Source organism: Lolium rigidum, chromosome 4, assembly GCF_022539505.1.
Source record: "Lolium rigidum isolate FL_2022 chromosome 4, APGP_CSIRO_Lrig_0.1, whole genome shotgun sequence".
NCBI lineage: Eukaryota > Viridiplantae > Streptophyta > Magnoliopsida > Poales > Poaceae > Lolium > Lolium rigidum.
In genome coordinates, this window is record NC_061511.1 from 46317187 (window position 1) to 46329638 (window position 12452).

Consider the following 12452-nt stretch of genomic DNA (forward strand, 5'->3'; position numbering starts at 1 on the left):
GTCAAAAGTAGCAAGCCTACTATTGTAGTTCGCGTGTTATCTGTCAGTGTATCCCATTTAGTTAATCCTCAAGGTTAACTTTTCATGCATATAATTTTACTGTATGATGTATCAGATTTAATTACCAATCATCTTAATATTTAAATAAGAAAATATTTATCAGTTTAAGTGTGGCCTTAAAATTATTACTACCAACATATTATACAGCCGTCTATTAGCTAGGTTTTAGCTGGCCTTTATGGCCTTTTTTAAGTTCTTTTATGTTTTTGTATCAATGTAAATTATGGCTTTTATCAATGCGGGAAAAAAGTATGCATTGTGCCGCTGAAGCCACCCCGACGCAAACGGACGCACGGTCGATTTCGACCATTTCGGCCGACGCAAACGGACGCGACAGCGTTCCAAATGCGTCGCCCCGCTGGAGATGCCCTAATGAATATAGCCCACTAACAAAATTCTATACCGGACACAAAAGCGGAAGCACAATCTTATGCCACAGGCTAACACATTACGTTGCTTGTACACGACCAGTCACAAGCAACGGCAGATAAATATCTCTGATCACATATTACAACACACAGGTTACACGGCACATGAAAAGGTACATAACAGCATGGAGGAGTTAACAGAGTTCTACACAGCAAATTGCATTCTAGGACAGAACCAATGACAGTGATCAGTCACTTCACAAACTCTGGCCCAAATACACCTACAGTTAAAGACCGCCCATAGGTACCTGAAATATATGCATGCCCCAGCAAGGAAGCGAGCCTACTCCATCTTGCCAAGCAGCCCAGAACTCGGCGCCTCCGGTGCAGTGGTCGAATACGGAAGCCAGTCCTTCGCGCAGACAAGCGCCTCCACGATTTCCGGCCGGAGCGAGCTTCTGTAATCATCGAGCATGCGGGTTCCTGTTCCTGCAGAAAATATGGAGCTGCCATTGGTCGCCATGGACATTGGAATTGCCAAGATATCACGTGCCATCCTCGAGAGCGTTGGGAACTTGAGTGTGTTAAGCTTCCACCAGTTCAGAATGTCAAACTCTTGGATACGCGGAGTGAGTGATTCATCCAGGTACTGCTCTAGTTCAGATTTTGAGGGCTGGCTTGTGGCAATCTCAGAAAGATACATATCAAAGTCTAGAAGACCATCACCAGTTGAAGGCTGATTTGCATGGGTGTTATTCCCATTGGCAGCTGCATGATTAGTTGCTCCTTGCTCAGGGAGTGGCTGTGCTACAGTCCTTAAAAAGCTCATGCACTGAATCATTTACCACCTTAACATACTTCGCAGCCTCGACGCCATAAATCTTCGAGTAACTGAACTCAACAAGCTTCATCTTAAAACGTGGATCCATCACAACAGCAACAGATAGCACGAGGTTGCAATCCTTCCAGTACTTGTCAAACCTCTCATGCATATATTTGGCAATGATACTGAAAACTGGGTCTTCATGTCCTGAAGCATTTGCCAGCTCCAGCTGAAGTTTCCAAGCTTCATGGAAAAAGATGTTTGAGGTTGGGTTTCCCGCTGCCATTATGCTGTGAGCCGAGTCATACAGCAGCCTCAAGTAATTGCAGGCCGCCTCAACTTTTTTCCAGTCCTCAAACGAAGGTGCTTCATTGTAGTTATCATCACATGTTTCTAGTTGAGTGAAAGCCTGCTTATAATCCAAGGCAGCCAAGAGCATCAGATAGGTGGTGTTCCACTGGGTTGTAACATCCAGACAGAGGGTCTTGGTACTGGGGATCTCCAGCTGCAGAGCAATCTCAGCGAACTTTTCCTCACGATTAGGAGAAGCTTTTATGAACTTTATGCTTTCACGGATATTGTAGATGACACCGTGGATTGAAGCAATGACATCTTGTGCAACTGCATTCAGGATGTGGGCATAGCACCTCACAACAAATAGCTGGCCCTTAAGCGAGAGGTCGTTCTTACTGGAGAGATGGTCTCTCAAATTTGCACTGTAGATATCATGCGATGAGCAATCATTATCCAGTGTGATGGTAAATAGCTTATCCTTCATACTCCAGTCAGTAAGACTTGCACTAATAGCTTCACTGAGTGCATTCTCTGAATGAGGCGAAGACACCATCATGAAGTTAAGCATTCTTCGATGTAATTTCCAATCAGAGTCAATGAACTGCCCAGCAAGTGAAACATAGCCAAGAGTTTGACTAGTTGTCCACAATCCAATAGTGAGGCTGATCCTTCCAGGCATAGTGCTGAATGCTTGCAAGAGACCCTCTTTTTCTCTTTGATAAACAGCATACACCTCCCCCTCCATTGTGTCAACATCAGCAACCCTGAAACGGGGCTGCAGACTATCAATGAAAGCAGTGAAGGTTGGCTGCTGAACAATGTGGAGTGGGTAGTCATGCAAAATGATCATCTTTGCCAGGTACGAACAACTGCGGTCTTGATCAAAAGACGCATTTGCATAACCAGTATATCTGTAACGCCTCTTAGACCGCCTCTCCACAGTACCATCACCATCATTGTCAGTTCCAATTGTTGAGGCCAGTGCTATCTTATGCTCTTGGCTTTTTATCTTAGGACAGGAACCCAAGGTGATGTGTCTCTTGAGATGACTAGTACCTGCAATTTTTGAACCAGAGCTGTAAGCAAAGGTTTGCTTGCACAGTTTACAGCATGCCCGAGTGGCTCCTCCAGCAGCATCCTCAATAGTGAAGTGCTCCCACACTAGGGACTTCTTTTTCCTGCGCCTCGTAGTTGGTGGGGTGGCCACCTCAGCGATGGCCAACTCATGCCCTTCAAGCAACTCTTCGCCCTGTGTCAACTCCTCACCTTCACCCATCTCATCACCTTGAGTCATCTCATCAACTTGGACCAACTCATTTCCATGGATCATTGCATCCTCATGGCCTGCCTCGTTACTTGGGTCAACAGTCTCATTACCTTGGACCACCTGACTGTCATTGCCAGCTTCATCAGCCATGCTGGTAGACTAGTACCAGGGGGTCACAAAATCTGGCATAAATAACGTGGTGACGTCAGATATCAGAGCACAGGTTATTTGACCAAAAGGAAGCAAAATAAACTTAATATGTGGCCATTCATGCAAGGAATCAATATCTGACCACATTACTGATGCTACAAAACTAACATTAGAAGCAACTTAGTATGGTTTAATTGGACTAATTAGCGCACAGCTCAAAGGCTAAAACTTTGGGCTTTGCTTCAGTACTGGCGCAAATCTTCATGAGCAATACTAACTATAAACTGGACCGGCTAGGTTCCTTCCATTAGCTAGACTCTGTAGCGGGATTTTTGTTTCTTAGTTCTTTTTTGGGTGTGTGCATCCGTACTGACATTATGGTGTTGCGTTGTTGCGTTGTTGCAGAGGCTGAGTGTAATTGGTATCTTCTGATATTAATATTTTTATCAAAAAACACAAAAGTGCGACATTCAAAATAAGTAGGGAGTGAAGGCTGCTGTTTTGGCAGGGCGGTAGCATGTTTCGAGAGATGGGTGCGTTTTTGCTGGCTGAAACAATCCGTAGTACTGGATAGAGTAGAGTAATTCGTTTGGGCCAAGCGCTTTTGAATGTCGCACTTTTGTGTTTTTTTGATAAAGAAAATATATTAGCTCGGAAGAAACATATGCAGAAAACAAGGAAATGGCCCGCATATGACAAATTTGGTGCTCCTGCGGAATTCTTGTGAAATCTAAAGAACCACGCCCCGTAAATTGTCGGACGAAACGCATACCCCATTAAATATCCACCACAGCCGACCATAAGAAGTAGTAGTAGTAGAAAAGTAAACGCAGCCAGATGTAAACATGTGAACAAATCCAATCCACGACGCTAGGAGCAGCGCGGGAAGGGGGCGAGGCCAAGAGGCGCGGAGGAGGGAGGGAGGAGGAGAGGGGTTTGGAGTTTGGGGGGCTTACGGAGGGGAGGGGCGGGGCGGGCGGGCGGTGCAGGATCAGGGCTCGGCCCAAGAAGAACGAAGGCCGAGCGAGCGAGCGAGCAAACCCTAGCTAGATCTGGGTGGGGGGCACGGGGAACCGGCTGCGGGCGGGGGGTCGAGAGGTTCCTGTGCTGGGAACGGAAAAGCAGGGGGCGGGGATTTTATGGGCTCGCGGCCCACGGCCATGGGCCTGCCGAGCTGGCACGGCTGTGAGGCTGCAGGGTGAGGTTATTTGGGTTGAGATCCGCATGGCCCCCATGTTACTTGCACGTTTACGTCGATCCGAAAGACAACACCGAGAAAGCATCACATTTGCTCAAGGATTGTCGTCAATTCTACAATATTCAGAAGCTATGCGAAAAATTGAGGTCCGACTCCGACACACAGGCACACCCGATAATACAAGGTACAGCTGCCTCCGTTCGATCGCCCGAGCCACAGGACCGCCCACACGTGTCAGCCGAAGCCTTTCCCGTATCACGAGGACAGGTGAATACGATCCACAAGGCCAGCGTTTTCAAAAGAGAATCCAAGAAATTTACGCGAGAGATAAAACTTGCAGAGGTGGCCATGGCAAGTGTACCGAATACATCGATTGGTCAGATCAAATCATCTTATTCAGCAGGGCTGATCATTCGATAGTTGTGCCTAGGCCTGGTCATGTTGCCCTAGTACTCGAAGCACAGATTGGAGGATTCAACATGAGTAATTCATGGATGGTGGCAACGACTTAAACCTTCTGTTTGCAAGCACGATGAAGGCGATGGGTATGACAGTTGATATGTTACAAGAATCCGACACATGTTTCCATGGCATTATCCCGACCCTACCGGCATATCTTCTTGGCAAGATCTTGCTGGATGTTGTTTTTGGTACACCCAACAACTTCAGGAAGGAAAGACTCGAGTTCGAGGTAGTAAATTGGGAATCTCAATACCACGCTATCCTCGGCCGACCGGCGTTCGCTAAATTCATAGCAGTTCCCCATTATGCGTAAATGAAACTCAAGATGCCAGGCAATAATGGGACCATGATAACTTTTCATGGAAGTTTCTCTCGTTCCGATAATAGCAACAAGGACTTCCAGAAGATTGCCTCTAAATTCGGAGTCAGAGAAGAACTCAATGCACTAGACGTACTCACCGACCATAAGCAGCCACCTACAGATAATCGGAGTACAAGAGCCGACGAGTTACCTCGCCCTAGAGTGCGAAGATAATGGCGCAAAGATAGCCGACGCCGTCATCGCCGCCGAGCGACAACACCGTCGAGCTCGCCAAGTACCCAGTCGACCACAACGACCCCGCCATCCTCGAGAAGCCAACCAAGCTCGACTCGTCCGCGGCGACCTTCCAGCCAACGACTGACACTCGCCGAGTATATTTGGTAGAGAACGACTCAAGTAGGCAGGTTATCGTTGGGACGGGCTTGTCCGCCCAATAGGAAAGCGCGCTCATCAAGTTCCTCCGAGAGAATTGAGATATATTTGCATGGAAACCTTCTGATATGCCAGGTGTCCCGAGAGAACTTGCTGAGCACAAACTCCACGTTGATCCCACCGCGCGCCCCGTCCAGCAATCGATGCGACCTGTAGGCGAAGAACGATGGCGCGCAATCGCCGAAGAGGTGAACTGGTTACTCGCCGCCAGATTCATCATGAAAATCAAGCACCCTAAATGGCTGGCAAACCCAGTCCTAGTTCTGAAGAAGAATAAGACGTGGAGAATGTGTATAGATTACACCGGCCTCAACCGCGCCTGCCCCAAGGACCCATTCGTCCTCCCGCGAATCGACCAAATTATCGACGCAGTCGCAGGCTCGGAGTCGCTATACTTCCTCGACGCATACTCCGGGTATAACCAAATCAAGATGGCGGTTGATGACCAGGAGAAAACGGCGTTCATCACGCCACTCGGCGCCTACTGCTACACCATCATGACCTTCGGCCTCAGGAACGCTGGAGCCACCTATCAGCGGTGCATGAACAGTTGCCTCGAGAGTCAAATCGGGTGCAATGTCCACGTATACATCAACGACGTGGTGGTGAAGTTGTTGCGGTCAAAACCCACCGGCGGGCAGCGACGGGCAACACAGTAGAGCCGGGAACAACTTAGGGCTGCGGCTGGCCCTGGTCCCTCCGAGCGACGGCCCGCAAAGCCTCTGGTACACACGTCCGATGCCGATGCAAGGGCGTGCCACCCGACCTATACCCGGTCGTGAAGGTGATGGAGATGCCTCGCTTAGTTTCCCGCATGGCATACACGTAAACATTAAATACGAGCCTCGATCGGCTCTCAGGTTATCCTGTGAATCGGCTCAAGGAGCCGATCCACCCATGATTCGTACGAGGTGCACGAATATATGGTGGTCCTGCTTGATCAAGATAAAGCTAATGCGATCTACGATGATTTAGGGTTTTCACCGCATAATCGGATCATCCTACTCACGATTGGGCCTCGCGGCCACGCACGGTGATCGTAAGCCGGTCCTAGACAAGGCCTAAAAACCAACACGAGGTTGATCCCCGGAACATCCTGTCTAGGACTAGCAAACGACACCTTACGTGCCGCTGGATCCTCCAACCCTTTGTAAGGCCTAACTATTGCAGATATTAAACTAATCCTTGAAGAACAAGGAGCAACCGTAACGGATCGGATCTACTAAATAATGATCAAGCGGGGTGCCACCCCCACACCTAAGGTAGGTGTGAGGGCGGCTAGATATGCAAGGGTTGCACTACGATAGCATATGATACGAAGAACAATTGTAACCCTAACATATCTAAGATAACTACGTTGCTCGCCATCAAAAAGGCTTCAGTACGAGCAACGCATGAACAACGAGCATAAGCTTGTGCTGCCGCAGCGTGATGCTTACCGGTAGAAACCCTCGAGACGAAGGAGTTGGCGATGCGCCGAGATTGATTTGTTGGTTGAACGTTGGTTGTTGTTTATTCCATAAACCCTAGATACATATTTATAGTCCAGGGGACTTTCTAACGTGGGAATAATCCCCACCGTGCACGAGACAAACTCTACCTAAACGACACGTATCCTACTATGTTACAGATATACGGGCCAACTAGCCCAAACTTTGCATATAAGGCCGATTCACGCGATTCTTCTATGTATATTCTTCAAATCCATCTTGATCGTGGCCCACCTCTGACTCGGTCAAATTCTGGTGATAACACATGCCCCCCTGGTTTTGGAATTGATAATTCCAAAATCACTCTGCTTTTTCTTCGTCGGGTCATGTCGTGGCAGAACCGCCGCAGTATCTTTCATCATGATGCCTTGCCTTCTCAACTTCTCCGCGTGACCTGGCAGTTTTTTTTTTCTTTTAGGCACCACTTCCTCGGAAACTGCTGTGGCATTGAATTTCCACTATATCCCCTTTTATTTAACCGCTCCGAACAGTTTACTCATGCATCCCCTTTGCATTAGCACTCCAAAATCCCTCCTGCGACACGATGTCTTCTTCCTCCTCTGCCCCATCGGATCTTTCCACCCAATCCTCCTCTTCCCGCGAGCCGACGCCGGAGCCGAACCCGGCGGAGGTCCACGCAGCCAACACTCGCCGCGCCATCGAGGCCGGGGAGGAGCCCAGCCATGACTTCTCCGTCTGGTCTGAGGACGACAAGTCCTTGACCGACGGGGAAAGCGATCTCCGCTTCCTCGCCGACGGGGAAACGGAGGAGGAGAGCAACGACGATCGCTTCTCCTGCGACTTCACCTCTTCCGAGGAGGCGGAGGAGGAGGAGGAGGAGGAGGAGGCGGAGGAGGACGACACCTCCTCCGACGAGCCGCCGGCCAAACGGTTCTGCCCCTGGCCGGGGAACCTCAGCGACTTCGACAGCGACGACGACGACGCTGACGAAAAGGACGAGGACAATGAGGGCCCTGGCCGGCGGCCATTGGAGCAGCCGACGACGAGCCCGCCGGGAGTAGCGCCGACAGCGGCGACGACGGCGACGACGAGGGCAGCGACGGCCCGTAGATAGGACCTTAGTATAGGACCAGTAGTAGTAGATGGGGCAATGTATCCCCTAGTACTCCCTTTTGAGAGCAATCAGCTCTTTATGTAAGAAATCTTGCCTATCAATGAAGAACTTCTCCCAATTTGATTTTTGCCGATTTCCTTTGAGCTTAATTTAGCCGATTTCCTCTCATACTGATCTTGCCGATTTGTCCCCTTAGCCAATGCGCAATGATCCGATAGCAACGCATCGGTCCTTTAAAATTCACCCTTCAATTCTTCACCTGATGATTTTGAGATCTGGTGGATAAAGTAGAGTCTTCAAGAAAGCCTTTGAATTCTTCCAACCAAACCTAATGGTCTTCTTTAAACACTCATCATTTTGTGAAGAAGGTTGCGACGAAAGATCAGCCGATGGTACCTCAATCGGCTCTTAAACAGAGCATCTACCAGGCCTATGCCCCCCGAGCCTTACTCGAGGCGAGAATGTCAGTGAGGATGCACCAAAGCCAATCACCTTTCTTCCTTCGAAAGCCGATATACCTCTTCTGTCAACACTGCTGAACTAGCACCAAGGGCTGAAAATCCTTGACAAAAAAGTTCAGGAACCCTAATCGGCTCAAGGCAGCTGAAGAAGCAGGAGGTCCCACAGCTGAACTGGAGGAGAAACTTGGTGAAGACCCGGTAGACCTTATAATTGCACTAGAGTCGATGGCTGCGCATCGGCTTCGTTTCTTAGTTCTAAAGTCGATTTTTTTTTACTGGCCGATTTTTCCTATCAGCCCCCAATGTTTCACTGCGCACAGGTTCATCTGCGCCTGTTCATCCGATTAGATGCCCCCCGAGCCGAATCTGCCAGGTGACTGCAGATATCGGCTTTGTGGTTAGCCAAGGCACTGTATTTGCACGTCGGCTCCGCTAGGATTCGTGTTGATTCTCATCCGCCGACGTGACCGCTGCCCAATAGATCAATGCTGAACGTAGCGGTAACCCGTGGTGAAGATAATTTTGGCCGATTGCTGAAAATCGGCCTCCATATTGATCGAAACGCTCAATGAAGGTCTTGTAATTTTCCCTCATAGATTTTTTGGGGCCGATCACAAGGATCAGCCTCGCCATGTTTGCTCATTGGTTTGCTCCAGTTACATGGTCAGGCCAGTGGATAAGACCAGCCTAACCCTGCCCTTCGTCACGTCGATGCGCTCGCAGTCGTCCAAACTGATACCTGAGAGTGGCTCTTGGCCTGCTGCTTCCCAAGCGTTCATACCAGCCGTCGAAATTTCGGCTGAGTCATCGGCCTGGACGACCTCTACCTCATCTCCATCCCACTGTATTATGCATTGGTGCATCGTGGAGGGAATGCAACAGTTGGCGTGGATCCAATCTCTTCCCAGCAGAACAGCATAGGTGCTCTTGCTATCGACGATGAAAAACGTCGTAGGGATAGTTTTCCTTCCTACGGTCAGATCCACGTTCAGGACACCTTGTGCGTCAGATGCTTGGCCGTTGAAATCGCTCAATGTCACGTTGGTCTTGATCAGATCCGAGCTAGAGCGTCCCAACCGACGTAGCATAGAGTATGGCATAATGTTGACTGCCGCTCCGGTGTCCACCAGCATCTTATTGACAGGCCTCCCATCGATGTAACCTCGCAAGTATAGGGCCTTCAGATGTCTGTAGCTTCTTTCTCGTGGCTTCTCAAAGATAACCGGCCGTGGGCCGCAGTCAAGTTGTGCCACAGGTGCCTCGTCTAATCCCGGAGCACTGAACTCCGAAGGGAGGATGAACACCATGTTTGTGCCAGCCGATGTTTCATCATCGGCTTTCCTTTGCTTGGGGCGCCACTCCATTTTCCGTGGACGACCCTCTTCATCCAGGGTTCGCTGAACTTTCGCAGCCAGATCAGGTCACGCCTTCCTTAGCGTATGCAAGTATAACCTTTCGGCTTCCTCCAAGCCGCGCAATCGCTGAACCCTGCGCTTTTGGGAACGGCTGAGCCCATCAGGGCACCACCTTGGCCGGTGGTACCTGTCTTCTTCTTCTTCTTGTCCCTTGTCTTCTGAATCCTCGAGACCTTCCAACCGAGGGGACTCAGCGCGTTTGCTTTGTGGTGGGAGAGGCCCTAGGCGTTTGAACACGGACACGTTGGCTGCCTCCTTCTTCTTCTGGTTGCATTCTGGGCAATTGCCGATTGTGGGCAATCGGCTCATTCCTGAATTCCAGCAGTTGTCCGAAGAAGGGGCAGTCCCAGGTGCCTATCGTTGTCGTCTTGCTCCCTTGATTTTCCTTTGGCACGGCGCTCGTGCTCCTCCTCATCGCGATCATGCCGATGATGTCTTCTCGGCTTCTCTAGCCGGACGATCTCTTTCATCATCATCGCCGGATCGTCGGCGTTGGTCATACCGACTCACATACTTGTTGAGGAGGTGATCGCAGAGGGGTCGCCGATATCTCATGTTCTTCACTTCTCCCTCCGTGACGTAGCGCTTGCCATCATGACAGAGCCGATCGCGTGGAGCGGCCTCCTCCGTGTCCTTGCTACGAGAGCAGCCGCCCTCGTCTCCATCCTTGCCGCCGTGGTGTCCAAGTCCTACCATGTTGATGCCGAACGAGGATCCCGGCCGGCAACCTTCGGGGTAAGTGCATTCCACCATGTTAACGGCGGGGAAGGGGTGAGTGTCGACCTTCATGGCGTACTCGGTTGAATATCGACGTCCTTGTTCTATCGCCATTTGGATCCGCCGACGCCACACCCCGCAAGTCGTTGGTGGCATGGGAGAGCGAGTTATGCCATTTGCAGTATGGCTTTCCATTCAGCTCCCGTACCGTGGGGAATTTGAGACCTTCGGGTATCTTCAACCGCTTCTCCTTGAGTAGGAGGTCGAAGATTTGCTCGCTTTGGTCACGTCAAAATCAAACCCCCGGGCGGACTCCGGTGGCTTAACCCATTTGCAGGACACGGGGTTGCCCCCCGAGTCCATTCAGCCACCGCTACCTCTTGATCTCCCGCAGTAAACTTCGTCTTCCTCTCGCCTCGACCAGGACTACCGCACGCTTGAATTTGTCCCGGTACAAGTCCAGGTGGCGCCGTTCATATGCCGACAGCTTCTGAACCATGTGCGCCGTGAGGGGTAGTCTCGCTTGGGAGGCCATGTCCTTGAGCGGTGCCGCAAGGCCCGCCATCGCCAACTCGATCGCTTCCTTTTCGATCACACGAACCGAATAACATCGGTTCCTAAGATTCCCGAAGCGCTGGATGTATTCCGTCGCAGCTTCTCCACGCTTCGACGTATTTGTGCTAGATCGGCAAGGCCGTACTCGGAAGCCTCCGAATGGTACCGCGTATGGAACTGTTCTTCCAACCGCTTCCAAGTCCGGATCGAGTCCGGTGGCAACGAGGTGTACCACCCGAAAGCCGATCCCGTGAGGGACCGTGAGAAGAACCTCACGCGTAGTGGATCCGACACCGAGGCCGTTCCTAGCTGTGCCAAATATCGGCTCACATGCTCGATGGAGCCGGAACCATCCGATCCACCGAATTTGGAGAAATCAGTGGAGCCGATATTTAGGTGGTAGCGGGATCAACTCGTACTCGCCGGGGTACGGCTTGGAATAGCCGATTGCCCTCCTTTTCGGCACCATGCCGAACTGGTCTCTCGCATGGTACCGATCTCGATCCGCCGTGCCGGCTGCAGGAGTTGAACTCCGAAGATTCGCCGGGTGGCGTACTTAGCCAGCCCATGCTTGCTTTTCCAGCCTCGAGCCAACCGCAGGAGCTGAGCTCCGGAGGTTCGTCGGGGTGGCATATTTAGTCAGCCCACGTCCGCTTCTCAAGATCTGTTGCCGACGCCCTCCTGCTTTTCCAGAAGTCCCTGATGTCGCGGCCTGGCTTGTGAGCGCCCAGTTGCCGCAGTCTGGCACATACGTGCACATGTACCCGTGAGGGATCTCCTTAGGTGCCTCATGCAAGAACTGGCAGTCACTAGGGTCACCACCGATCTTGTAGACGATGAATGCCGGTGAATTCGGCACTTCTGGTGCTGCCAACGCAAATGGCAGCGGTGGACGGGACTAGAGTGGCAACTCTCCTTGATGCGTCCCGAGAGCTGGTCCTGACGGCGAGTACTGGTGCCTCATGATCTCCCGGATCACCCGAAGAGCGACACGCTCCAACGTGTTTACCAGTGTTCTCGCAGTGGCGGTGTAGCGAGTGAGCTACCAAGTAGTTGATCTCCCGCCGCAGGGACCCGGTGCGTTCTTCTCCGACGGCGCAGAGGTCTATCCCATCGAGTGCACCATCAGGCGTGAACCCCTTCCACCTGATGCCATGTGAACGGGTTCTGTGGAAAGAGCCGATGAGGTCGGCTTCGAGGATTGCTTTGACCTCGTCATACTTTTTCTTGAGCTCATCGGTCAGATCCTCGTACGTGACTGGAGTGCCGTCCGCCATCTCAGAGGTAGATGGCGATGTGGTTGATGACGAAGCTGGTCCCACCGGGCGTGCCAGAATGTGTTGCGGTCAAAACCCACCGGCGG

At 51.1% G+C, this 12452-nt stretch overlaps 1 protein-coding gene across 1 annotated transcript; it reads right to left on the minus strand.

The window, feature by feature from the left end:
• Nucleotides 1-568: 568 nt before the first annotated feature.
• Nucleotides 569-1416, minus strand: LOC124649250 (zinc finger BED domain-containing protein RICESLEEPER 2-like). The gene has a single exon (XM_047188900.1). It carries the CDS (start codon nucleotides 1267-1269, stop codon nucleotides 772-774), a length of 498 nt encoding a protein of 165 aa, XP_047044856.1. The 5' UTR covers nucleotides 1270-1416; the 3' UTR covers nucleotides 569-771.
• Nucleotides 1417-12452: the final 11036 nt, after the last annotated feature.